General features: G+C 43.2%; 1 protein-coding gene across 3 annotated transcripts; it reads right to left on the reverse strand.

Moving 5' to 3' along the window:
• Window positions 1-9: 9 nt before the first annotated feature.
• Window positions 10-27,929, reverse strand: CC2D1B (coiled-coil and C2 domain containing 1B). 3 transcript variants are annotated; one of them, XM_068198757.1, is made up of 24 exons: window positions 27,738-27,928; window positions 24,618-24,759; window positions 21,845-21,954; window positions 20,970-21,089; window positions 19,728-19,865; window positions 17,611-17,872; window positions 16,994-17,118; window positions 16,783-16,858; window positions 15,539-15,649; window positions 15,084-15,214; window positions 14,733-14,805; window positions 12,495-12,607; window positions 11,541-11,709; window positions 10,158-10,330; window positions 9,932-10,057; window positions 9,356-9,414; window positions 9,056-9,172; window positions 8,472-8,545; window positions 7,725-7,783; window positions 5,914-5,965; window positions 5,205-5,304; window positions 2,383-2,473; window positions 1,939-2,069; window positions 10-1,144 (listed from the first exon to the last, which is right to left on the reverse strand). In XM_068198757.1, the coding sequence occupies exons 1-23, from the start codon at window positions 27,801-27,803 to the stop codon at window positions 1,950-1,952; spliced, it is 2,607 nt and encodes an 868-aa protein (XP_068054858.1). In that variant the 5' UTR covers window positions 27,804-27,928; the 3' UTR covers window positions 10-1,144; window positions 1,939-1,949. The 3 variants fall into 3 exon arrangements, with proteins under 3 accessions (XP_068054858.1, XP_068054857.1, XP_068054860.1); XM_068198756.1 differs by having other exon boundaries at window positions 12,489-12,607; window positions 27,738-27,927; XM_068198759.1 differs by lacking the exons at window positions 10-1,144; window positions 1,939-2,069; window positions 2,383-2,473; window positions 7,725-7,783 and having other exon boundaries at window positions 5,202-5,304; window positions 12,489-12,607; window positions 27,738-27,929.
• Between the last annotated feature and the right edge of the window lie 20 nt (window positions 27,930-27,949).

Here is a 27,949-nt window from a genome sequence, read left to right on the forward strand (position 1 = left end):
GCAAAAAACTGCATATTATATTTTTATTTTCAACATGTAGTTTTGTATATTAAATTTATTGAAATTAAAAACTAAACACTGTATTGTCTTCATCTGCTCAGGAAGACAGAGGCAGATTTGACCTGTCTGGACTCTGTTCTGTCTCCCAGCCTGCCCATCCCTGGCACAGGCACATCCTGCCCTTGGAGATCCCTGGTTTCTGTTAGCTCACAGAGGTTTAAAAACATGAACAGATTTAGTACTCTTTCTTGTATGCTGCTGATCAAAAAGCATTCCTGAAAATAAGTCACAATCCAGTTTTCTTAAAGGACAAAGTGAGACTATTTTCCCCATCACCTGGAAGAATTGTAAAAGCCTATTTTTGTAAAAATACAAGGAACATTTGGGAAGCAGCAGAGTCTAGTGTACTTCTTTCTTTCTTTTTACATTAAAACCCCAACACCATAAAGGATGAAGGCACAGTACCCTTCTGCGCTGGACAAGCGGTGCAGCAAGCACGGCACACAGCTGGGAGCCAGAACAAAAACAGAGGTCTGTAAACACCAACCTGCTGGGGAGCCCTGGGGCCTTTCCTTCAGAAAGGGACAGCCCTCGGAACCTCATGTGCCAAGGGTGTGCACAGAGGAGGGGCTGGCACCCCTGAACTGCTGCCTGAGAGCTCTCCTCCGATTTAGGAAACAAAAAAAGACCCCAGACCAAATAGGCCTGGATAGGAGAGGACAGACAAAGCAGGAGCAGACTGTTCACTGAACCACGCCGGCTGCTCAGACACTTGGAATAGGAATTCTGGTGAAGGTCCTACCTGTGACTTAACCGAAAAGCTCTGGCACTGCCACAGGGAATTTTCAAAGGGCTAAACCTTTCCCACAGCACTCTGCATAGTTAATGTAACATTCGTCCTGGTGCTACATCAGTAGTCCCACATTAAGGCAATTCTGTCTATTTTGGGTAGACCGGTCCCAAGCCCTGCAGCAGCGCATTCCCAGAGCCTCCCGTTTGCCTTGGAGTTATTAATAAGCACTATGGCTGTTATCAAAATAGACATTAGGTTCAGTAGTGCATTCATTTAACATCTTTGGTGCTTGCAGCTTAGCAGCATCTTCCTGCCTTCGCTCAGCCCACGACTTCCAGCATTCCTGCGGATCTGGGGAAAACAACACAAACAAACCCATCAGAATTCCTTGCCGCAGAACAGAACAGATGTTCACAGTTCAAGGAGGCATTATATGGAAAATGCTGACACCAAGGTTCTGGATGGTCAACAAGGAAAAATCAATGGAGCAAAATTATTAAGCTCCAGTGGTGGAAAGTGCTTGGGCATGAGGCCAAGTTGTTATTTCAGGTATGGTCAAACGTGTCCCTCAGCCTGACTGGAGCTCACGGGACCTCCTGACCTCCTTGGCTGGGAGGAAACCACTAAAACGGGCCCTTCGATACCCAAATGGTGACTCTGGTATTGAAATGAGACCTCAGTCTCTACAATCTGATACCACTTGCCACATCTTTGCTTCCAAACAGGTGATGTCACTCTAAAGTTGATGAATATTTGCTTAACTACCATTTAGAAATGTAAAGTGAAACCATATGCTAAGGAAGAGGGAGCACAGAGGCTTCAGGAGATCAAGCAAAGGAAGAAGGATTACTTATCACTTATTTTCTAAATAATATTCTTAGTAAAGGTGACAGCAGGAGCTGTCCCTGTATTTCAAGTGATTGTGAAACAGCATCTTTGGAGATAGAAACTAATCAGAGATTCTGTAACCTCATTTATGAAATGGTGTCAACTCCCCACCACAAATATAAAGAGGAATGCTACTGAAGTCAGAGCAGTGTAATTAGGTCAATGCCAACACTGACCTTTATTCAATTATTCAAGCAGAGTTTATCTGTAGCCCTGTCAAGTCCTGCCCAGACCACCTCTGGACACAGTGTTCATACCTCAGACAGAACTAACGTTCAAGGACCAGCCAATTTTCTGTAACTGTTTGAAGATCTTGACCACTGAGGGGCTCCCTGAGTCTCACTTTTACCTCCAGTTTCCCTCCAGTGGGCTTTCTGCCATCAAAAATCTGAAATAATCACAGAAAGAGCAGTTAGGACAAATAGGGATTATAATGTTAAACTACAGAGCCTCAGGCAACTGTGACTGTATCTGCCCATGGCCTGAGGGTGGCAGAGATCCCTGCAGGTGACTGCAGTGTCACAGCCAAGCACTTCCTTGGACTGGAATTCAGCAGAGCAGGTCCCCCACAACCCAGGCAGGTTATCAAATTCACCTGATACAAAACTTGACTGCACTCACACATTTACGTGCTCCAGATACTCATTTCCCCTTTGGGTTGAAATACTGAGCAGAAGAAACACCTCATCCCAAAAACCTACCTCGATGATCTCTCTAACTTCACATTCTGATTCCAGCTTGTCCAGCTTCAAGTGTGCTGTTCCCACGTGTTTGTCACTTCTGAAAAAGGATCTGTGCCAAAGCAAAGGGATAAAGATTGTCAGAACACTGAAGAGAAAACAAGCCCAGAGGTCATCACTATTTGCTCCATCCCCACATCCAGAGAGGGCTGGTCAGGACATGCTCCTAGAACCCTGCACACCACAGTGCCAGAAGGCCAACCCTTAAAAAACAGACTACAAGGAACAAGATAAGAAAGTACTCATTTGTTAATTATTCTTTTGCAACCAAGGTAAAGATGAGGACAGCAGTGAAGAAAAACAACCAACTAAATCAGCACTTGGAGTGGCAGCAGCTTCTGTCCCTGCCCAGGGTGACAGGAAGGGAGGTCCCCTGGCCAGGACAGGGCCATCCTCTGCTTGGGGCTGTTTAACAGAACAGGCTGAAGGAATTCCCAAGGAAGTTGCATCTCCCAGCAAAACAAACATTTCACAGGCACCTGTTGCTTTTGGCAGACTACTTTTAGGAAAAAGTCACATGAATCATTCTGTTTCGTCTTGATAAATCAAAACAATTTCAGTAAATAAGAACATTTCAGCTATTGTTTTGATTCACCTACATACTGGTAGTTTTAACAGTCAAAAACTATAATTTTAGGATTTCCAGTGTGCTGGAATTAAGCACAGAAGCATTTTTATCCTGTGAGGAAAACAAGCAACTTCCCGCTGTAGTCGCTTGTGTTGAACAGTTTAATCAGCAATAAGTCAATCTTTACCTGCACAGAGAGAGGTGTTACAACCCTTACCCAAACTCACTCCTCCAAAAGGCAACAGCCAAGACTAAACCACCCTAATTCCACAGAACTGTTCAGCTCAAAGCACAGCATCCAAGTATCTCCCCGAACCAGTCTCCAAAAGGTTTGATAAACAACTAAACTCTAGGGAGTCTGGAGTTAAAAAAGATAACTTGGCCATACCTGCTGTGTTTTCTTGGAAATGTTCCAATATTTCAGAAGCTTCCTTTTTTACCCACTCTATTTCAGAAAAAACAAGCAACCAAACCAACAAAAGTAAAAAACCCCGTCCCCCACAACCCCAAAACATCCACCCTTCTTCCTACTATCATTAAGAGGTACTGTCAAGCAAGACTTGACATATTCAATGGAAACTCAAAGACTGTTAATGGAGCCTCATGATCACATCATAGACTCTCAATCAGTGAGGCCACAGCAGACTCTCAGAATAACTTAGGAAAGTTCAGAGTTTCTTAGCTCACATGTTGGAATACTTCCTTCACTTCACAAGCACCTTAAAATGACGGGTTATATAACTGTACTGCAGCATGTGGGGCACTCTGCTCATAAACTTCAAAGAATCAGCAATTCCTGCTGAATTTTTTCAAGCATTTTTCCATTTTGTAACTCAAGAAACAATAAATACTAGTTCATCCCTGCTCAGTTCCAGGGGGCTGCTGTGAAGACTGAGAACTTGCTCTAGGCTATGGCTTCAGAAACAGCTCTGGGGAAATCCCCTTTCATCTTCAGAAGCTTTTAGGAGAGGCTCAAGAAGAGACTTTTCCTTTGGAAAAATACATTGCTGAGTTTTCACTTGAAAGTGTTGTTAAACTGAAGTTTAATATATATGACCTGAAACAAGTCTCCTTTGCTCACTGAGCAAAAATAATTCTTGGGAGATGGTCAAGGAGCTATCAGAGGCCCCAAAGCTACAACATCCACAACAGCACTTCTGAAAGTATTATTCATTTGTCGTCTTAGAAAAGACAGGGAGCAGACAGTCTTAAGAAAAGAGCCTGGATCACTTCATCCTCTCCTTTCTCCCACAGAGATGGCTGGGAAAAGGTGATAAAAACCCTATTTTAAATAAATGCAAACCCTTCTGAGCTTTTGCACAGCTCTGTGCAAAAACACAGAGCAGTCAGGACTGACAGAAACAAAAAAAGAAAATCAACTTTTGCTTCAATAGAGAGAGGTGCCAACGGATGGTCTGGAGTAAAACAGTGGGACTTCAGGTCACAAACTGAAGCATCTGCAACTTGAAAACCATCTCAGAAAACCTATGGACAATTTCTGCACAGCCCAGTAATAGCAACAAGGAATAGGACAAAGAGCCACCAGACAAAAACCAGGTTATCTGGCATCCCATCACAGTCTTGGATCACAACTAACCAGGGATGAGGGAATACAGGCCACTCCTATTCTGAAAAACTCAGTTACCAGCCTGATCTGAGGATGATCTCCCTGAACATTGTTAACATTCATCTTGTGATCCTGCTCCCTGAGATGAGGGCAGTCTGTCTCTCTCAAGGCAGCTGCCAGCAGTGCTCAGGAAGTATTGCAAGATCCAGTGAATGCAAGTACAAGAACATAACTCTAGTTCTGCCATCACCTGCCACCTGCTTTCCTGCTCTTCATATTTTGCTGCCACTTCACTTCATTATTTTACAGTTATTCCACAGAATATTTAAATTTTCTAGTCCTGATGACTGAAACCAAACTGGGTAAGAATCAAAACAACTTGAAGTAAATCACTGCTTTCTCAGTCCCACCAACTCCTTTAACACACACCAACTCCTTTAACACTCCTTCAACTGATCTGAAACAACTTCACTGAATTTGTGCCTTTCTTCACCCCCAGAGGGGAAGCTACAGAGCTCAGGCACATTTTGAAAGCTCTCAGACATGAGTACCAGACAACTCTTCAGTGCTGGCTAGAGATTGTGCTTCATAAACTTCAGCTCCAACACTCTTTTCAGCTGTTAGCAGAGAAGCAAACTGTGGACTCACCCTTTGTGAAACACTTCAAATTTAATTCCTTTGGACCGAATTGCGCGCCGGAAGCCTCGGTGGTTCCGGTTGATGTTCAGCTTGAACAGCTGGTTGTACTCTGCAAGTGAAATAAAGGACAGGGGAAGAAAGCTGTGAGTCAAATGGGGCGCAGGGCTCTGTTCCATGCACCTACTCAGAACTCTTTTATCTCAGTTTGGCCCGCAGGAATCCTCCTCAGGAGGGTTTTTCAGTCAGGCCCAGGGTGTGTCCCTGTGCCACAGTTCATGTCATCCTCACCTTACAGGGACAGAAACCAAACTCCAGGAAAACCAAGCCTTTGTGAGCTGACAGCAAGATAACATGGAGAGCTAAAACTAGAGAGTTTAGGTCATTCAGCAAGTAAACAGGGTTTGTGGCTAAGAAAAAAGGTACAAAATATTAAAGAAAAAGCAGAGTTAAGGCTGGAATGACTGGGAAGGGGTGTTTTGGATAATATAATTAATACTGGTTTAATTCATGACATAATAGCTACCATTAATATTGGTATGAGGGGGAAGAAATTGCCAATGCAGCTGGACTTCACTCCCCAACAAAGCCTTTCATAAGAAAGAAGAAAAAAGGTGGTGGGAGGATCTCTGGCCTGGTTCACAGTCTGACACCAGCCTATACTGTCCAGGGATTCCCAAGGTGCAACATCTTTCCTGCTGTTCCAGAAAAAAGAACTCACCTGGACAATTGTTATTGTTAATTACAGGTGTTTTACTCTTTTGAGGTTGCTCCTATCAAAAAAAAAAAAAAAAAAAAAAAAAGAGATAGACATGACATAAAACGGATAAAACTGTCAGGTATTGTTTGAAAACAGACTAGTGACCATTTTTATTGCCAGCTCTATTTTATGCCTATACCAGAAACGTAAGGTTTTAGGGGTTATCTAAATAAGAAGAGTCATGGTACGTTCAAGACTAAAATACTTGGATTGCACTGTGGTAACAAGGATAATACTGCAGAAAGAATAAGCCAAAACATTACATTAAATATGAGAGCCATAGATAAGCTACACAGTCACAGTCAATTCAATCCAATCATCATAAGTTACTGACTGGGGCTGTTAAACTCCATGACAAACTGTGCACCTTCCACGACACAGTAATTCTGTTCCTCCTGCATTAGCTGGAATAATGAGCTACACAAGGAATTCATCACAAATCATTCAGGGAATTGCCCTACTATTATTTTCCCTGACAATCAATCTGCCACCAAAATGAATTAACTTCTAACCTAAAGCAGAGTACAAACTAAATCTCGGTGGAATGAACAAGGACAATGCGGCCTGATTATTGCAGCTACTTTGCAAAACTGATTTCAGCTATAAAGGAGAAGGGTGGTATATTTATTTGACTGTTGGCTAAGGAGTAAAGGTCTGGCTCTTCTTTAAACAACAGAAAATAGATTAAAAGGAACTATGCTGATTCTTATTCATTCCCCAGAAAATTATTCATAGAGATCAGCTCTGGTTTCAGCCACTCTAATTGTGTTACTCTTTCATTAAGGCCTAGAGTCACTCAAACCTAAACACAAACCTGGTCTGACCATCACCAATTTCCCACAGGTAACTGAATTAATTTTAGTGGAATTACTGCAAAATTTATTGGGAAGTTGAAACCTAGGCTCTGCACTCTCCCAGGGCTAAGTAACCGTCCTGCAAGAGCAAGGTCTGGCTTTGCCCTACAGAGAGAGCAGCAAAGCCCCAGGATTTCTACTGACAGTAAGAGACCAGTCAGTCTCTCCTCAGAAGCCCTTCTAACTCTCAGGTTTGAGTATTTTTCAGACCAGAGACTGCTTTTAAAGGTGAGAGGAACAGGATGACACTGGGGAATTCCAAGGAAAGAAGCAATACATATGTGTATACATATTTTTATATACATACACATACATACATGCACATGCACACAAGTGTTAATTAGGGCGAGAAACTTGCATGGCCCAAGTCCTGTCTCCAGATATAGATATATTTCCTAATTAAATCACCATTTATTTGATGACAAAGATCAACCCTTTCAATCCATTTCTACAATTGTAAGAGAGGCTCAAATGCAATGCCTTTAAAGCTTGGTTTTTTAAGGGAAGAGCACTTAGGGAGATCACACCTAAGGTGGCCCTTGGCAATAACTTTGTGTGCCCTGGTGCTGGGTGTGTTTGAATCCCTGAAAGAAATGAACTTTGACACATTTTGCCAACACTGGAAAGAGCCTGACTGTGTCTTCAGGGGGGAGAGGTAGGCATGGCTTAGCACTGACACAGAACCTGCAGACACCACCCTGCCAAGGGTAAGGTGTGTAGAGCATCGACAGAAAGGTGCAAAGCTCAAACCTGCAGCCAACATGCTCAGCAGCTCTGCTTCTCAGAAAAATAAATCTGCTTTAAAAGCAGGTCCAGGCAGGATTTCTAGAAATGTTCTCCCTTTCCTTGGAGCCCTCACAAGCTCATGCAGTGGCAGGGGGGACAGACTGAGGGGCAGAAGAGCCACGACACACTCACCGCACTCGGGTACTGAAATTCAAACTTCACAAACGCATCCAAATCTCTTGGTGACACACCTGGGTGAGACAACAACCAGCCAATCCAAACAGCCAGTACAGAAACTGTCATTGCAGCTGTCATGTTGAGCAGGATTCTCAAGAGCATCCAACTGTTTTACAGCAGGACTCATGACCTGCCTCTTGACAACTGAAAAACCCATCCATCAAACCAAAACCCATGGAAAGTTGGCATCCAAGGGAAAACACCTGGGGTTTTTTATGTTGTTAGTCCTAGGACATCTAGCACAGGTGGTTTACAAGCTCCCAGGAACAAGGGGCTAAAAGCAGTAACACTGGCAGGAGAAAACCCTGTCTATTGAAGGGTCAAAACACACCAAAGTGGTGCAACTCATAGGCACGCACTTGTAACAAAATAGGAGGTAAAAATGAAACCTTAACTATGACCCAGTTATGAGTGAACCCAGGAAAATTTAAAGTTCTTCTCTCTGTCCAGATGGAACCCAGATTCCCTTAATTCACCTGTCTGCTTTTTTTAAAATACTGTTTCAAGTTTTTTGTGGGGGGGCACGAGCCCAAGACGTGGTTACTTTGTTTTAATGCGTGCTGGCTTGAGCCCAAGACGTGGTTACTTTGTTTTAATGCGTGCTGGCTTCTAAAGCGGCCTTCAAGATAGAGAAATTTAGTTCCCCATTACTTTCCTTACCTACTCAGAGGAAAAAGCTCACAAGCCCTTTTGAGTACACACCTGGTGGGGCTGGTAGGTTCATCCCTCTGACAATAAGAAGGTGCATTTCTGTGCTGTTGAGATCAGAAAATATCCTGTGAAAAGAGAAAGACAAAAAAGCACGTTCATCCCACCATCAGCTGATCCACTGCCAGACCAGGATGCCATGGCTATTTGTCAGAGCTTTTTCAGCAGTGAGCTCCTGCAGAGATCATCTCCACAACATACAGCAGAGCAAGAGAAGAGCACAAACAGAGCTAAAAATATCTCTGCGGCCAGGAACAAAGCCCAGGAGGCAACAGGATTGAGGGAGAAACACAGAGGAAGGAGGAATGGCTGAAGAAACAGAATATAAGAGGGGAAGCTGGAGGCATTTTAAAAACAAAAGAATCAGCAAGAGAAGATAGAGAACAACTTCTTTGTATTTAAGTTGTTGAGAGCATCCTTTCAGGAATGCTGAGCCTAATCCTTCAGCAAACCCAAGTTTGTTTAGGGAATTTTGGGCTTCAGCAAGCCCAAGTTTGCTGAAGCCCAAAATTCCCTAAACAAGGGCAAAAGACCAGGAAAGTCATTCCAGCCTGAGAAATACTTTTGTTTTTCCACACCTTATCATTTTAAAGGTTCTTTCCTCAAAGTGATGGCTTGGAGGATCCATTCCTTGTGCTCGTGCAAGCTGTAGGATCTCCATATCCTTTTTACATCCTTGTGCCAGTTTCTCAAACCTACAGAAAAAGGTAAAAAAACCCAGTAAAAAACCCACACGTGCTGGAAATCAAACAGAGCACAGAGCAATCAATGCTCAGCCAGGGCTGGGAGCAATGTGGGGACATTTTTAGGGGGCCAGGCAGACTCAAACCTGAAATACCCACTTTGGTGGATGACTGAAAGCAGGCACGGAGTCTTACCGAGTTGTTTCTGCTACGTTTCCCAGATGCATGAATTGCTTGGAGTACTGCAAACACCTCTGTCAACACAAACAAAACCAAACAGATTCATTCTGTGATCCTCACACACAGACTCATGACTGGCACAGTTCTGAGGTTGATGGTAACCTAATCTAAGAAAAACCAGGCATTTTCCTGAGTCACTCAAGAACATTCACCACCCCATTCCTCAAGTCCAAAGCACAGCATCTCTTTGAGCCGTTCTCCCTATGACTTGTTAATCACCCGATCTGTAGATATGATGTTCACTTAGGCCCAGTCTTAATATTCAGGTACATTTTTCAAACTTGAGTACTCATATTTAAGAGTGATAATTTGCTAGTCCCAAGTCTTCAAGCACACCCTCTGGCTTTAACTATCCATAGAATCCAACTCTGAAAATTCTCCATTTTAGGACATGCAATATCAAAAGAATTTTAAAAGTAAAAAAAAAAAAAAGACCCCACTGGAACAATGATGGGATTATAGCATTAATAAACCCCAGAGAAATGTACAAAAGAAACTCCAAAACATTTCTAAAAAGTATAAAATGGTCACCTCATGTTGGTCCTTCAGCAATTTTACAAGCTGTGCATAAACTTCATCTGCTTTCTGAGACAGCCTGACATCTTCATGGTGTACAAAGATAAAATCACCCTCATCATCTGTAGGAGGTGATGGCAGCTGCAACACAAGAACACATTTCAGAGCCCTTATAGGGAAAAGTAAGCACTTAGATGTCCAAGAATATGAAACAAAGCAGAATATTACCAGTCCTACTAACCTTGGAAATATCAACAGTTTTGCCAGATTTTGCCTGCTCAATCTTTAGGTCAAGGCCCTTGGCTGTTCTGAGATATGTCTTTGCCTGTTCGAGGTTGTTTTCCCTCTTTGCTTTGATGGCTGCCTTCAGGTATTGCTTCTTCCTGTTCTCCAGAAATTCCAGCTGTTCCCTAGCTGAAAAACAGTTGTACAGAAACACTCACTCATGTGACACTGCTGATGCCCCTGACACAGGTTTACCCTATTCCATTCACAGCCAGGTAAAGATCAGTGAAAGTACAGATGTCAAATCAGGACATTTCCTTACTGCACTCCACTGTTTCTTGGCCACTTTCAATTTTGAGCAATAAAAAAGAAACAAGCTTCCTTCTAGAATAGCATCCTTCATCAAAAAAAAAATCTCACAGCACTTCACAAGTGTCACAAGAGTTATTACAGCCCCTAATTTGCAGGCTTGAGACAGACTCCAGCACAGCTGACTGGTCCAAGGGAGAAGATGAATCCAAACTTTCAGCTCTCCATGTTAACTTCTAAAAAACAGCAAATATTCTGAGCATCCTCTGGAGTAATTTCCTTCCTCTCCCTTGATTTTTCAGAAAAGAACCCCAATGAACCAATGTGCAGGCTCACTCAGACCTATCACCTCTGCTTCTTTGTAACCCCTTGTTCTCTTAATTTCTTATTAATGCTTGAGTCTTTTCTTTCCTTGCCAAAACATTAAGGACAACCATACCAGTAAGGTTGCTTTACATTGTACCAGGTTAGTGCATCAGTCAGCCAGTCAGTTCTACTTCATCCTGAGGGAACTACCCAGGGCAGAAGGGAAGGAGGATGGCAGTACAGTCAAGGCATCAGCGAGAGCCTGAGCACTGCCTGTGTGTGCCCAAACCACACTGTGAGGTGGTGCCTGTCCCTTGCTATCTTACACTTCATCTTGTACTGCTCAGTGGCCTTAGCAAGAGTAAAGATTGATGAAGCCCTGCCTGCACTGCCAGCCTGAGATCCCTGGGTGAAGCACCAGGCAGAGAACTCTGTGTGATGTAGGGAACTCCATCAGATCAATGAATAATTCACACTGGCAACCCGTCCCCTTTAATGATGGTATATGGAGAGTTCAGCTGTGAGCAGAGTTAAAACATTATGAATCTTGTAACATCAAAATGAATTAAAAAACCTAATCAGCTTTATAATTATACATGCTGTCCCTGTGAAATAAAGCTGCATGGCTGGTCTGGGTCTGCCCTCCAGCACACACATATTGAGGCTCCTGTCAGAGGAAATCTGTAACACATTCACAGGCTCACACCTAAATTATAAAGTCTTCACCAAACCAGAGCAAACAACTTGCATGTGGAGCACTGGGAAAGGTGATCCCTTCACTCACCAGCTGGAGGGAGATGATCCAGTGACTCTGCCTTGTCCAGGGTGGAGGGTGATGCAGCTCGTTTCAGGTGCTCAGGAGAGCTCTCCCGAGCTGCAGCAGATGGAACTGGAGTTGGCTTAACAACCTGAGTTGGCTTCTTGGCAACTGGGGCCTGGGGAAGAGGCTCGTTCTAGCAAAACAAGAAGAAATGCATATTAAATGCATAAAATCTATTCCAGGGTTGAGGCATCTCAAGCATCACCAACCATGGTTATCACTGTATCAGCCTTTGGGTATCCCTTTTGAGGGGAGCATTGCATTCCAGACAGCAAATTTTAACTTCTGGAGGTTTATGAGCCATGCCAGGCCAGCAGGTAGCTGACCTACGCAAGCCATAGATGGAATAAAAAGAATGTTCAACAAGGCAGTGATTTTTAAAAAAGCAGAGGCGTGCAGAAAAAATATCATCCAGGAATTCTCTCCATTAAAAGCTACTCGAGTTGAAAGCACAATCAATCAGCAAGCAAATCCAGAGAGAAACAGAAGTCAAACCAAAGTCTAAATGCTGGTGCAGCCTGACAAAAAGCAGTAAGAGTTGAACATCCTGGGAAAGAACAAACATAGGAAGCTACTGGGATGCAGGATAAAAGTATGGATTTAAGTACTTCAGAACAATGTAAAGGAGTGGTGAGGATCTCAAGTGTTTGCTTTGAAAATAAAATCTACATACAACACAGCTATGAAACAGCCAAACCCTGCACTCACAGACTCTGTGGTACTGACTGTAGTAACATCTCATCTGTCTCTCCTACTCTATAAACAAAACTAAAACTACTGCTGAGATCCTGTACTCCTCAGACTTTTGGGAAATGTATTTCACCTCAGTAACCTTACCTGGAAATCCAATGGCCTCATCTCTGCATGACGTAAGAGATGGCAATTGAACTTTTACACATCCTACCAGGCAACACTTACCTCCTCCTCTTCATCATTCTCCTCCATGTTTGCCAGCTTGCTGGCACTCTCCAGGACAGCAGCAATTGTGCTGCCACCATCTGTTGCTGCAACACCAGGAAGAGGGGGAAATCCTGTGAAGGAAAGGAACACAGAAGAGAGAGTTGCATAAGCCCTATGGTATGTCTTCCATATTACTTGTTTACTGTGAAGCTGTTTCTATCCAAATACCTATTAGCTAGTGTATTTTAGTATTCAGTCTAACTAGACTGAGGCCAAGGCCAAAAAGCCTTGCTAGATCAAGTCTGGCTTGATGGTGGTGGCTTAAGATGAGATCTCTCACAGACACCCAGCTTAAGTGGATGATAGTAAAATGATGCAATAACTGAGCAGTTTCCCAAGCTGAGCAACTGGCAGCCAGCCCAGCAACCCCACAACCTCAAGACCTCAGTAGTAGGGATGCCCCCAGAACCAGCAGAGAATTTAGTCTCATTTTTTCCCCTCTCACTGCTGCCTCACTTTAGCAGGCACACAGCCCAGCAGAAAACCAGTGTTACCCCCAGAGTAATACACAATCCACTGCTGGCAGCTGGGTTGTTACACACTCAGCCTCTGCTGTAAAGGTACTGCAATGCAGAGGTAGCAAACTAAGGCAGAATCAGAGGAGTTAAATGAGAAGTGTATGAAGAATAATGCTCTTCATTGTTTTGATATCCTTTTAAGTGTGGGAGGAAGGCTTGATGATGGAAGACAAAACTCTCACTGCCACATGACCAGTTTAGTGTCAGCTTCAGAGAACAGAAATCCAGAGCCACTACTATAAAATGTCTGTTAAGACTTCTCTCATTTAATATATAGCAAGTATTCTTGCTGCCAGTCCCATAAGAAGTGCTAAGAAACAGTGACTAAACTGCTTCTAAACCTAGAGATGGCTGCTACAGCACAAGTTTGAGGTACTCAGGCAGGCAGAAGAGAGAATGCTGTGCTGCTGCCCTGTGTGACATTTGATCCATTGCTCAGCAGCATTTCTGTTTCCAGGGAGTCCAAGGCTGGTACTCATCACCAGCCAGATGCCATGGAGAGCACTGCCATCCCAGGATAATTCACTGGTGGTTTCAGTGATTGCCTGATAATTGTATTCAGTGTAAACCACATGGCCCCTAAATGATGGCTGAAAAGCACAGCTGATGTGCAAGGACACTGAGCAGTTCTCCCTGTTTCCAGAGGAATAAATATGGAGTACCTCACTCTTACAGAAACTGGTATTTACCAAGGAAAGGGACCACATTCTGCAAAAAGGGATGCTAAACTGCCTTTCAGGGACAGCTTCAAAGCAGGAAACCTTCAAAGCCACACATGACCTGACAGAGCTGGTAGTGCCTACTCAACTACCACTGCAGTGCTTGCCACTGCCACATTCGACAGTGACAAAAACACCACAAGGTACTCTCTATGCTCTAACTTAAAATCCAGGCACTGCTTTGCAGTATAAACTTATCCTTCACAAGAACACATCAGGCCCAAGATGAAAGGAAAGATGTTTCTATGGGAGAAATGGTATCATGCAAATGAGAGGCAGAGTATTCACAGATGACCTTGCCCAAACTTTTCCAGACAGAGCACTCTGTGTTCTGAAGAAGGTAAACAGGACACAGTGTCTCAAGAAACAGGCTCAGCTGCTGCCTTTGCCACTGTCTCAGTGTGACCATGGGCATGATTTGCTTCATCTCTGCAGGTGCTTTTTACAGCCAGGAGAGCTGCCATACCGATTTGATGTTAAAAGGTGTTACAAGGGGATGTTCATTAGATATCAAACTCTGAGGCTCCTGATAGGAATCAGCAAAATGGGGGACATCAGGAAAATTTTTTCACTTCTAAAAACCTCTTTCCAGCAAAACTAAGAAGCCAATATAAGCCAAATTTAGTCTTTCCTCTAGGAGGGCTGACACAGAAGATAGACAAGTAACATTTTTAGCACCTGCCTATGGTGAAGTTGTTGAACTTTTCAAATAGTGCCAGTTTTAAGTTCCCATACTGTCAATCAGGCTGCCAATATGCAGGAATATTCACTAGTGTCAGTGTTTGGGAGCACATTAATAAAAAGAATCTCATAATACCATCAAACAGCAAGGCCAGCTACTCACTGAGAAAAAGGTGGAGCTGCTCCACAGGATGAGCAGGCAATACCTGCATAGCCCCTTCAAAGCCTAGCAGGTGCACAAAAGTTTGGGGATTAGGATGTTTTACATTCACACTTACCAGGAGGAACAGGTAGCTCAGAAAAATTCACTTTTCTCCCTGCCTTATGGGCTCTTATGGCATCCTGGTATTGCTGCAATCAAAGGCACTCAGTAAGACATAAAATAGAGCTGACTGTGAATTAGCAATCATCTGTATTTAACCAGCATAAACACCGCACAAGACTCAGTATTTTACTACAATATGTCCATTGTCTCTATTTCTTCCTCCGAATGCTTTCCAGCTTCCCCACTGGACCTCTTTTCAAACAGACAGGCAATACACATATTATTTCAGCCTTGAAAAAGTCTTCAGCAAGAGAACTAATTCAAATGGCTTTGCTGGATGCAAAGAGCCACACTTTAGTTTTACCTTGGCTATCCTGTCGTGCATCCTGGCCTTCCGATCGTCCCCGCCGGCTTTAGCCTGAGCTGCTGCTGCCCTGTACTTCTCCAGCCGCTGCTGCAACGCTTCCAGCACTGTCCTGGGCTGCTGCAGGGACTCTGCAAACCACACAGACAATTAAATGCCACATCACGAAGATTTCAAAACACACAGGCTGCCTGCCTCCTCCCCTTCCTCACCTTCTTCAGAGAACATCACTGGAAAGTTTCACTACGACCACTGCTGTTATAAAGAAAGTTTATTAACTTTTACTTCCATCACTGATCCAGAACAAAAGTAGACTGGATCAGCAGCAAACAATACTCAGGAACATTAGCCAGGTTTACTCACTCCTGCTGCAGTTCAGTGGGAGAGGTCAGACCTTAAAGTGCTTCCCAGCTGTGCTATTTTCATTATTTACTAGAGAAATGCAAAAGTCCTACCTGAAGCTTCTTGGGTCTGAGGTTCAGGCGTTGCAAGATCCTGGGAACTTCCCACCCGAGATGGTACTTTTTGCCTGGATGCATCTTGTACATGTCCTAAGCTTTCAAGATCTGCAAAGCAGGGAAAGCAGGAAGTTTCACAACGTGTTCCATACACAGCGATTACTGCTGCATGTCACTCAGAAATCATATCCTCTTCCTGAAAGCTTTCTGGCTTCCACACAGTACCTCCATGGCCAGCTAAGTCTAAGGTTCCCATTACCCACAGAACACGCTTTATAAGAGAAAATCTCAAATGCTGATTTAATTTTGGTTAGGGCTGCTTGAGGGGGGGGAAAACAAGTAAAAGTAGTTAAAGTATTCTAAGAATTCTCTCCCCAAAATATAACTTGGTATCTTGGCAGATGGAAAGAGTGAACAAGTCTGCTAATTGACTAAAATATTCTAGTAACAAAAGATGTGCTGGAAAAGGGAAGAAACTCATATAATCTATTCAGAAATTCCAGATTCTGGTATTGCGTAACAGAAAACTACAAGATGATGTACAAGATGATGTACAAGATTGATTTGCTGCAAAAATCTTGCACTTTTTAAGGCAAGTTTATGCCCTGGGTGAGGTTTGTCTGCAATGCCATTTAGTGATCAGTAACTTGAGTCACGACTCTCATGATTTACTGAAATAATCTGTTATTTAGTGTCTCAGAATAAAATAATCTACTAAAGTAAATTCTTTAAAAGACTGGGCCACCAAGCATTAATTATTGCTAGGGATACTGCATCTACTTAAAAAAAACCACCAAACTCTCTCTTACTAGGACTGAGGTATCTTTCATATTGATAACTTGCTTTAAAAATTAGACTTTATTGCACTGCAATCTGTTAATATGAACGTTACAAACTTTAGTTGAAGCACATAACACCATCAAATATTACAGTAAATTTAAAGAATGTGCCATTATCCTTCTTTCCCTTCCACTTCAAATACTGGCTGCTATAATCTACACTTACAAAAACCCAGAATATCAGACATCAAAACTCGTTTGAACTTGTGATTCGCAGAGAGTAACTGCAATGTAAGTAATGATACCTCATTTCTCTTCACTGGTCTTGATTAGAGTGTGAACATGCAGTGAGCCTCACTCCTAAACAATCTCCAGTTCTTTTAATAGCTTTGCAACCAAATGCAGAATCATTCCATTACAGCACAGAGACTACTGAAAGGGTTTCCTGAAGACAAGCCTTACCCTGAGGAGATGGAGGCATATTCTGAAGGTCTATTGGCTGCCCACTGTCCAAAGCTTCCAACACCACATTAAATTTCTAACACAATAAAAAACAAAAGGTTTATTCTGGTCTGTCCAAGACCTGCCAGCTGCCACAGTAAGTATGTGACATTTAATTCATGTGGGTACAGCACAGGGTATGTTCAACATTTGGGATTTCTTGAGTGCATACCTTGCCTGCCTTCATGTATTCCTTTGCTTTCTCCAGGTCCCCTTGCTGCTTGGCTTTTAGAGCTGCTAATTTATACTCCTTCTGTCTCATAAGTAGGATTGCTCGTGTGCTGCTGTGCTGGGGATCTGGGAGAATGAGACAATGCTGAGACTGACACAGAGCACGCAAGATTTGCATCCCTTGCTACATCCATCTATGCAAACCCACATTTGTCCCCTTTTGCTGTCACAACAGCCATCTTACAAATATCCTTTTTCCTCCAGTCTCCAGAAGTCCCATCTAACATAACAATTCCATTTTTCCCAATTGAAAGAAAAAAAATATTAGGTCTTTAAGTCAGTATCTCAAAACTCTTTAAAGGCTGGAATTCCACATGTCAAATAACGAAGGAGAAACTGAGGCACAGGAGAAGTTAAGGATACTGATCCAGTGCACAGAAGAGCTCTAAAGCAATAACTCATTCCACTGCCAGAAACTCAGCATTCCGTGGACAGCTCTGAGACATTCAGCAGGGAAGTTCCAACAGAAACAGTGCTTTGCCACACTCAACACAAACATCAGGGAAGATGCAACATTAAAACAGGGCTGCAACTGCTTCTCCTCTCAGATCACAGTACCTGCTTCCACAGTAGGAACAGCAGCAGCACGACCTTGCAGAGACTCTGATTCCAAATGCTCCCTTGCCTCAGGAGAAGCCTTCTGCTCATCATCTGCAGCAGAGTCAGCTTTATTCGCTGGTGAATCTCCTGAATTCTCCAGCTCCACTCCCGTGGCTTGAGGTACGTAAGAAGAACTCTTTCCTGTTGCAACAGGAGGTGGCATTTCTTCCTCATTGATTTTTTTGCCTTTCTTCACTGCAGCCAGCATGGTTTCCAGTGTCTGGCACAGAAGGAACAACAGAGTCAACAGGCATTTTCATCAAACATGTTACTAGCATAAAATCACTAAAAGACAAATTCATGCCCTTATACATGACAGACTGTCACACACACCACCACAGTGGTGCAGCACAGTGCAAAGGCCTTGTTACTCAAACCACATAACTGCAGGTACCTCAGCACCCAGAATTATTGGAGAGCTGATGTGATCCCCTCAGCTTTGTCAAAGAACGTCACCAAGGAAGCCATTTATACCAACTGTAGATGGATTTTGTGCATCTTTAAAATGTAGTAAAATATGCTATTCTGAAATGTCACTGCCTACATGGATCCAGAGAAGGAAGGGGTCTGCAAACCTGTTTTAATGCAATGAAAAAAAAACCATTAAATACTAATAAAGGAATGGAGCTTCAGCTCACCATCTATGGTAAGGAGCTCACCCTCTCTTAACTTGGGTTAACAGCTGCTCATTTTTTTAAAACCCCTCCTCCTCCCCAAGTATTACCTTCCTCAGTATTTTTATTTTTTTAATTTAATTTGAGGTTCAGACAAAAGACCACCATGCACTTCAAGTCAAAACAAAAGTTTTACTTCTTTAATCTTCCAAAGAAACTGAAATGGAAGCACAGAAAGACAACAACAATAAAATCTCAGTGCCAGAATCACTGCTATTTTTTTTTTTAGTCACGGCATTGTTTGACCTATTGAGTAACAGTGGCAGAGATACTGTGAAATGACTGCATGTGAGATTGGGTTCAGAGCAGCAACCCACAGGCAGGTCCCTCTTCTCCACACGGGGGTGACAGACCGAAATTAAAGTTCACAGTTCCAAGCACTACATATAAGGAAAAACTCCACACCATTTTTGACATGTAATTTTGCTAATGCAGTAGCTATTATCCTCAGTTACACTGCTTAGGCACAGGGAAACTCCCTACCCTGAAAAATAAAGGAAGTGGCACAGTGCACTAAGCTCATGACTGGATAGAATAGCTGGTTTACTCATTCCTGTGGCTCTCAGAAAGGCCAGGTGGTTTTGTGTACATTCCTGTCAGGGCTGGCAGGCAGTGGACACACAGAGACATCTTTCTTGTGCTTTTTCTTTCCCGAGTTTCGCCTCAATTGTTCCCTTTGTACCCCAAGACACCTGGTAGCCAGTGAGCCATTACATCCTGCCCCAGTGCACAGCCCTGAGCTTTAACGCTTTGCTGCTGCCTGAGGTGATGCAGGAGAGCTGCTGAAAGCAATGGGGAGAGAAAGGCCCTGCCCAGCAGTGAACAAGCACTGCAGCTCACTGCAAGCACGCCACCTGCCTGGAACCACGAGAGGCTGGAGAGACTGCTCTTTGCTGCAGTTCTTAATTGCCTTCATCAAAAATCCTGCTCTATTCCTTTTCCAGCACAGCCAGCACACTCAGGGAAAGGCACCACCTCCCTCTGTCTGACAGAAGTGAGTGGAAGGTTAGTACCTAAGGGAAGGCAGCAGTGATGAACTGCAATGTGTATGTGCTAGGAAAACTCCTAAACTTTGCTTTAAGGTAACACTGAGCAGTCACCACAGGTCAAATTCAGATCCAGGCAGGTGGGTTTAACTTCAGCAGGTACCCAAACCCTGCCTCCAGCTACCACCTGCCACATTCAACAGAAACAAAGTTCAAAAGGCAGCTGAAGCCACACCTTATCTGTGTGTCTGCTCTATCAGGTGGGTAGTCAGTAACAACAAATGTTTTTAAAGTAACACCAGGCAGCACATGAAAATTTCACTGCCCTGTCAACAAACTCAGCCAGCTGGGAAGAACAGACTTCAGAGAGCTGACTTTACCCACCCTCACTCACATCCTGGTGATCCCAACTCACCTTCAGGCCTCTCTCGTACCGCCGTATTTTGGCGCTCTCCCCCGACTCCTTGGCGTTAGAAATCGCGGTCCTGTAGTCAGCAATTCTGCCCTCAAGTGTCCGTTGTAGCTCACTGGTAACAGCAGGAAGTGAGGAGGTCTCAGAAAAAACAATAAAACAAATCAAGAAAACTTATTTCATCCAGCTAGACGAGTTTTCCCACCAGTTTTGCACTGAAAAGCAAATACTCCTCTTCTACACACACACACACCCTGCTGTGAACTGAGTGCAGGAAGGAACAGCCCCTAAAACAGAGGAGCGTTTGTGCTGTGCTACCGGGCCCTGCATCCACCTCTGGGCTCTCTCAAAAGCCTCACAGAGAAGAAAGGGTGGGGAGACTTGGGAAACTCTCACTCACAGAGTAATTGGAGCCATGTGGTCGGTGAGTAGGTGAGGAGAACACTAAAGCCTCTCAAACCCCACAAAACAGAGGGTGTGAAGAGGTATTTTGGCACAAATCTTGACTTATTCTTTTCTTATTTTTAAACCATGCTAGTTTGCTCCCTTCTGGGCTTCAACCTGGTTTTACAACAAGGGCTCTTTTTCCTCCTCCTACAGCCTGGAATTAGTTCAGTGACAAAAGCAGCCTAAGCAAAGTCATGAGCAGCTACTCACAAACTCTCCACAGCCACAGAGACCCTGCAGATGGCTCCTGATGTAATTATTGCCATTATCTCTATAGAAACCTCTCGATCCCATTTACTAATGGACCCAGTGTACAAGGCACTGGAATCTGTGGCACACAACAGAAACATGCCATGACTTAATAAAGGATTTGACTACATGAGGACTGACAAATTAAGCCGAGACAGATAATGCTACCGAGAAAAAATCCAAAACTATTGAGTTATATCATGTCTCACAATTTCAGCACACTGCTCAATACTCTTAGGCAGAAGATACCAACTCGGGAAGCCTGCAGTACGCTCTGCATGCTCCTATGTATAATGAGGGACAAGACATTCTTGTCTCCAATTGTTTACCTCTTCAGTTCTATGCTAATATGGGAATTCATCCTTGGAATAATGCAGAAGGATCACCTGCACCCATACAACACTGCTTTCCCTGGAGGAAACAGCAATAGTGTAGGTTTTTCGTCCTTGGAAGACAAGACCTCCCTAGATTCTTGACAACGAGCCTCACACAAGCCAGGTGACAACAGTGATGCAACAAAACTGTCAGAAACACGAAGCTCATTCCTACCTGTGATTGCAGTTCAGGTCGTTCAGCTTCTGGTTCGGTAGGGGATGGCTCTGTTGCTGTCATTTCATCCTCACAGCTTCCTGCCTCACCTTCTTCCCCTAGAACTTCTTGCAACTCTGCCTAAGGTAAAAGTAAGAGCCAACAAAAGGCTTTTTCTCAAAATTTTCTCTGTCCTCAAAGGACAAAAATAAAATCCAGTCTAAAGTGCCAAAAGCTTTGGATGGATCTTGAACCCAAGTGAAGAGTCTGAAGATCTTCTATTCCAGTCTTTATTAAATTCAATTTTATTTTTTATTATTTAATTTAAACTGGTTTCAGATACCACTGAAAAGCCACACTGCAGCCCCAGGATCACCACACAAGTTCGTGGCTGGAGATCTGAAGCTGGAGAAGTTCAGAGAAGTACTTTTACAAAGATTATGCAAACCTAAATTTCAAATTTCCAAAAAGCCTCTACTAGCAACGGCAGTCAAAACCACTGCTTAACACTCCTTCCCTAAACCCTGCCAGTTAGATGAATCATTGAAACAACAAAGACTTTCTTGAGGTGTTCTCTCAGGCCAAGCACTGCTTGAAGCAGTAGCAAAATGGTGGCAGACATCACTTTAAGGAGACAGTCCCTGGCTGTCCTTCATCGGCTGACAGGGAATGGGATTCCTGCTCTTCCCTCACTTCTCTAAGACCCCCACACATATAAATGTTAGGAAACTCTCTTACTCTGCTGTGCAGGGGGATGGATCCTGCAAAGACTTGCATCTAATGGTACTTTTGCAATATTTTAGCTTCTCACAAAGTTAACATTTTTGCTAAATGCAGTTCTGTTTAAAAATACAAAAAAATACACACTAAAACTCTTTGCTAACAGTTATGCATACCAACAGGTCTGTATCTTTCTCCAAGTCTTCATCATCTGCATCTTCCTCTTCATTCAGGTCCTTCATACACTCTGCAGCCATCTTTTCAATATGATCCATGGGCAGAGGAGCTGTAAAAGGAAATCCCAAGGAGCCATACACCATAAGGAATAGTTATGCATTCACTGGGTATAAATCCTGAAGGAGCTGCTACCTGCTGAAAGAAAGCAGTGCCCTCCCCTCTTGTGTCCCCTTTATTGCACAGTGTCATAGGTAACTGAGTACATCGATGAATTAAGGGTAAACACTGAGAAGTGAGCACCCAGGAAAAGTAGCACTGGTGTTTCTGCTACGACAGTTGAGGCAGGCAGTAAGCCACTTGTACAATTTCTGCACTGCTGTCTCGTGATGATGAGATTCAGCCTTTTCCAAATTTTTTTTTGGCTCCTTCATTTTGCAATTTTGCTTCTGGTCTTCATCCTGAAAACTCTACTTAACTCCTCATTGCTGAGTTCTCATCTCTGCTTCATCCTGTGCCAACCATATCTTCCTAAACTTTCAACTTCCTCCACATGCTCTCCAAGGTGAGGCTGCTTGCCCACAAATCCCAAGGGTCCACATAAATGCCTCTGATACTTCCCTATGCAGACACATGAGTGTGACTCACCAGAGGCAGTAAAAGCTGCACAAAATACAGATCTCCAGGACAGAGCTTTACAGTCAATTTAAATGGATCCCATTCACTCCCTGCATTTGCTGAATCAGCTGAAAATTAACCCAGGTACAAAACTGTTTCTGTTCAAATAATCTAATTCACCCCACTGGTGCTTCAGTATTTGTATCAAGCACGTTGCTTTTAAGTTTGACCCTTAGCAAAACTTGGACTGCAGGCCATATCCAAAGGCTGTGCAGAAAACTGCAGTAGAGGCAAAAATCCTAATCAAGCCTCCTCAGATGGTTTTTCAGCTCTAATCCCATGCAGCAAGATGAGGCCACAATTTCAAACACGTGAGTGGCTGCCCAGCTGGCACTTATCAGAGACAGCAGGGATCTCTGTGCTTAAGATGTTCCAGCAGTGCAGCTTTTGCTGGAGGAGGAGGCTATCCCCCCACACCCATCACAGCTCTAGGATGTAATCCAGGAGGGAATTACTGCACCAGGTGGTCAGCCAGGGACCAAGCACATGAGTTGCACTGGATCCCTTTTTTCTGTCCTTTCCCAAAGAGGATCTGTTTCTCCCCAGTCCTCACTGCAGCTCCTCCTTTCCAGGCAGTGGCCTGCCTGCATCCTGCCCCCACCACTGCACTGGGCCAGGTCTCAGCAGTCCCCGGTGGCAGCTGCCTGGTTGCTCATCCTCCATGAGCTTCTAACCCACACACAACTCTAACAGGAAAACAGAATAGCTGCACGTTACTTTGGAAAATCCTTTTTTAACCACACATTTAGAAGGCACAATAAATGTTAGGCATAGTAAATATTAATTTTGCACTGCCTGGAGTTTTATTTTCCTCTTATGAATAAAAAGACCAAAACAACAAAAGAAGTGACATGAGGGTGAGAGGGATGTCAGCTCTTGCAAAGCTGACAACAATTCAAGAGCTCCTGATACACAGATTCACCCTCAAAACATTATCCTGCAGGTTTTAGCCATGATTAACCTATGTCCAATGGCAGAAGTTCTGCTATATGCCTACTTGCACAATTGTGCTTATTAGCTTGAAGAGTTGACTAAAATTTTGAAATGTGGAGCGTGGAGATGATTTAGAATTCAGTTTCAGATACAAACATGTCCTTTGTCTGTCATCAGCCACCGTGTTTATAGAGTTGTCTTGCCTAAACATTTCAAAATTCTTCATTTCCCTGCTGCTCCATGTGAAGCCCCTTCAAATATTACATGGAAATTACTGCAGAGCTGCAAATAAGGCTGTAGGTGCACTATCCCTTCCTTCCTGCACGTCTCATTTTCCTTTTCCCACCTCAAGCACTGGCTGCCACCCCAGCTCTCAGATAGGCAGGGAGCAAACCTGGTTCAGCTGAAAAGCTCCCCCAAGAACCCCGGTTTATTTTGGCAGAGGAGCTCCTGAAGCAGCTCCCCCTGCAGCTCCACAAACACTGAAGTGCTCAGAGGCAGAGCATGCTCACCAAGTGTCCCTCACAGCAGCAGCAGCCCTGGTTTATGGCAGATTACAGCCAGCCTGGAAACCACTGCAGAGCTCCATGCAAACACCACCAGACAAAATCAACACATGCTTCAAATATTAAGAAGGGTAATAGCCCATTCCAAGAGACACTCTAACCTGCATAACACAAGCTACAGGATTCTCCAAGTAATTGCATCAGTATTTGCCTCTGAAAGTGGGATTCAGTTTTGGTTACAGACTCCAAGTAACTAAAAATATAATGCTCATTATGTAAATTCATTCTTCAAACAAAAACAGAAGAACAACCACATGACAAACAACCCACCCCTCACAAGAAACATAATTTCCCTTCTAAAATCATCTAGCGCCTACTACACCTTTTTTATGACTTCATATGCTAAAAAAGCATGTCTTAATTTAGTCATTAAATGGGCCAACCACCAGAGATCTTTTTCCTACATCTACAAGAGCATCAACAAAAAAACCCCAAAACTTTTACATTGTTTGTGGAGTAACAAATTAAACCTTTCAAAGTAAAGGAAAAAGCAGTTGCAAATTCAGCTTCTACTAGTGATAAAAAAAACCAGTTTAGATAAATTTAAAGATGTTTTTAGATAAATTTAACAAAATTAAATTCAGATATTTTAACTTACTTTTCACCTTTGGTTTTGGTTTTCCTTCTTTCACTTTTGCTCCTGTGATAGCAGCAAGCTCTGCTTCAAGGTCCCCATCATCCTCACCTTCCTCTGCACCCAGCAGCATCTCTTCAGGATTGAAATCCACGAACAGCCCCAGCTGGAGCCAAGGGAAAATAACAATACAGAATAATAAAATACCCTACAGTCAGAACAAACATGACACTCAAAAACATCACACTGCGTGGATTATTTAAACATTTTCATGCATTCTGAATCCTGTTCATTTTTTTTACAGCCCACTATCATACCACTTCTATTACCACAACAATGCATACCAGGCACCCATAACTGGTGTAAGGTACATAAATCTTCATACCTCACAAGTACTCCCTTTAAAACTCTACACAAACCATTTCTTAAAATCAATCCCGTTTAACAGTGTGACATAACAAGGTAGAGTAAAACGTTTGTTTTACTGAGCCTCATGGAGCAGATAGCATCAGGGAAGTTCAGGGCAGTGCCTCTACCAGCTAAGCTAAAAAATATTCACTCATGGTTCACACACAACAGGTCTTACACATGCACACTGCAGAGACTTCACCCTTATCTCTTGAAGAAGCTACATTTATGTGTGACAGAACACAGAACTGTTCTGTCTTCTTCTTACATCAGTTTCTAAATCCCATAGAAACAAACACAGCCAATAAAACCCAGCAATGCCCACACTGCACTGGAGAAAACCATCAGAACTGGCTGGCACAGATCATCAGCTGAGAGATAACATCTCAGGGAACAGCATTGATAACTGTAATCAGCATATGACAGTAGGGGTTATCACTCTCTTGTGGCAAAACATTGCAAAGTACATCAAAGGAATCTCTGGGGTCTCAGTCCAAAAGGTATTACTTTAAAATGCCATTTCATCACTGTTTTTGTGTTTCTGGTTAAGATACTAACTGCCCCAGAAAAGAAAAAGTATTTTAACTATGCTAAGGTTTTTTTTTTTTAATAAACATGAATGAACAGAATTAGATTCAACCCATGAGGTAGGTGAAGCTTTCCCCAGACTTTTCCAAAGCACAAGCCCTTATTGATCCCCACATGGCCAAGGAGGCAGCACTTCAGCTTCTCTCCAGCACAGGAAAAAACATCAGCTGTCCTTATTCTCAGGGTCAGCAACCTCCTTCTGTCTTGAGGATCTGGAGTGCTGCAAGAAGCTGCTTGACAGTTTATAAATTAATGTGAGTAATAGCTTTGGTTTTTTTAAACCCAGTAGGAATCAAACTGCTGGTGGCTACTGCCCTGAAAGATTCTGTGTCCCTCTTTGGACCATTTTATAATCCCAAGGGAGAATGTGAAACACATAGCTGAGAAACAGATTCCAAGGAGCAGCAACAGCACTCAAAATCAGCAGCAGTTTCTTTCCTAGCCCTGATCCTGCCCTTGACATTCCATAAGGCACTGGGCAGATCTGTCAGCCACCCTCTGCCTTATCCATCTCCCAGCTGTAAAGCAAAACTGAAGTATTTGCACACTTGGCTAGAACAGAAAGAAGGCGAGGACAAGATTTAAAGAGGAAATATTTACAATGGTCATCTAAAGATTCAAGTTCCATGGAACACACACAGGCTTTTCACCAATGTGCAGAACACATCAGGAGCACACAGGACCTGTTCATTACCACGCTGCAAGTGTGGACAGTGAAGCAACTGCAGCAACCACAGAAGTCAAGAACACAACTCAGCAGTTCTAGCTCCGAGTCCCAACCCCTTCAATAAGGAACATTTCCAATGAAATTAGCAGTACTGAAGCAATGTTTAATAAAACAGAAAAAATAAGTTATAAAAAGCTTGCAGTTGATACACTACACAACAAAAACCTATTTTAAGTTGAATTAATCTGAAAGAAAACAAGCTATTTGTTTCAAGAAACACTCATCCATTCTGTAAGACAGGCTGAATAATTAATTGTATTGAATTAGAAATCAGTAAAATCTGTTACTCAGACCCCTGAATTACTCTCTGTCTTTTCAGAGTGAGGTTTATTTTTTTTTCCCCAGAAGGAGGAAAGATATTTTCACCTTTTATCTTCTCCCCTGCTCAGATGAACTAAGTTATACACGATATCCCTCACTCAGAAATGCCAACTTTCACACTGGAGCCACGGTGACATTATGGATCGCTAACAACAGCATTATGCCCTCAGAATGAGAACACTGGTTCCTAAGAAATCACCAAAAGAGAACATGTTAGCTATTTCCTCTGTTCTAATAGCCCGTTACAATCAATTTTCACATTTCTCTACATTCTCACCACTTATTCCACCTGTTACTTGCCTCTATTCTACCTTCAAAGGTTTCTGAAATTCCATTCTGGTTCTAACATATTCTTTAACTACACTGATTTCCCATCAGTTTTCTACCCAGAATTTTGCCTTGACTGTATTTCTAATTTTGACACAGTCGCCTGAGTTTCAGCACCTGCCAACCATGACTAATTATTGTTTCTCTCCACAAGACTTCTGAAACTCCATCAAAAGGTAGATGAGTGTGGAAAAAAACCTCAGCACAGACACAGCTAAACTCACTTTTATCTACAGGAAAGGGGCATATCAGTCTATCTGTTACAAGAAAAAATGACTATACAAAGGGAAATTAAAATTAACTGTCTCTTGTTTAGCACCTTAATATCCTCCCATATATGTCCCTTAATTTGTTATCTGATATTCTGTTGTTCTTATTTCTGTTTTCTTAGAGAGGTAAGGAAAACCTCCACAGAGTCACTGAAGTTATTATTAAATCTGAACATAGCTCGGCTAAGAAAATACTGTAAGCATGAGTCATGAGGTCTCATGCAAAGATTACAGCATTACAACACTGTGCCTTCCCTGCTAGACCTCCACAGCTGCCTATCAGGTATCTATCTACTTGAAGAAGAATGCATTAAAGAAGGAAGGAAAACAGGCACCACAAAATCTTTTTTTTCCCATGATCCTGCAACGCTATTACCACACGGGAGAGTCTGCAGGAAAACAGCAGCCAGAGGTCTGAACGAGACTTTCCCGAGGAGCAGTGGGAGTGGGAGGATTCCCTGCCTGCTCTGCAACCCCATCTCCCTGGCCCTTTGCCCTCCTTACCTGCTTTGCAACTGCAGCTCCCTGGCCCTTCGCCTGAGGGCTCTTTTTAGGTCTTCTGCCGAGCATGTTGGTTCATGAATTTCAGAGGGCTGTGTCTCTATGGGGCTGAGAGCACACGGAACTTCAAGTCAGTGCCCTGCCTGTGCCAAGGCAAAGCCCGCCGGACGGAGGCGGGCGGCGCGACCCCGCCGCTTCCCGCGGCTCTCCCTCAC

The sequence above is a fragment of the Anomalospiza imberbis genome, chromosome 9 (assembly GCF_031753505.1).
Source record: "Anomalospiza imberbis isolate Cuckoo-Finch-1a 21T00152 chromosome 9, ASM3175350v1, whole genome shotgun sequence".
NCBI lineage: Eukaryota > Metazoa > Chordata > Aves > Passeriformes > Viduidae > Anomalospiza > Anomalospiza imberbis.

What these genes read in the sequence shown, in the direction of transcription:
- CC2D1B (XM_068198756.1), bottom strand. Translation starts at nt 27,803, where the DNA reads ATGCTCGGCAGAAGACCTAAAAAGAGCCCTCAGGCGAAGGGCCAGGGA. An exon ending in ACCAAAACCAAAGGTGAAAA is followed by an intron (nt 21,955 to 24,617) that starts GTAAGTTAAAAT and finishes TTCCTTTTACAG; the next exon opens with CTCCTCTGCCCATGGATCAT. An exon ending in TAACAATAACAATTGTCCAG is followed by an intron (nt 5,305 to 5,913) that starts GTGAGTTCTTTT and finishes TTTCACTTGCAG; the next exon opens with AGTACAACCAGCTGTTCAAG.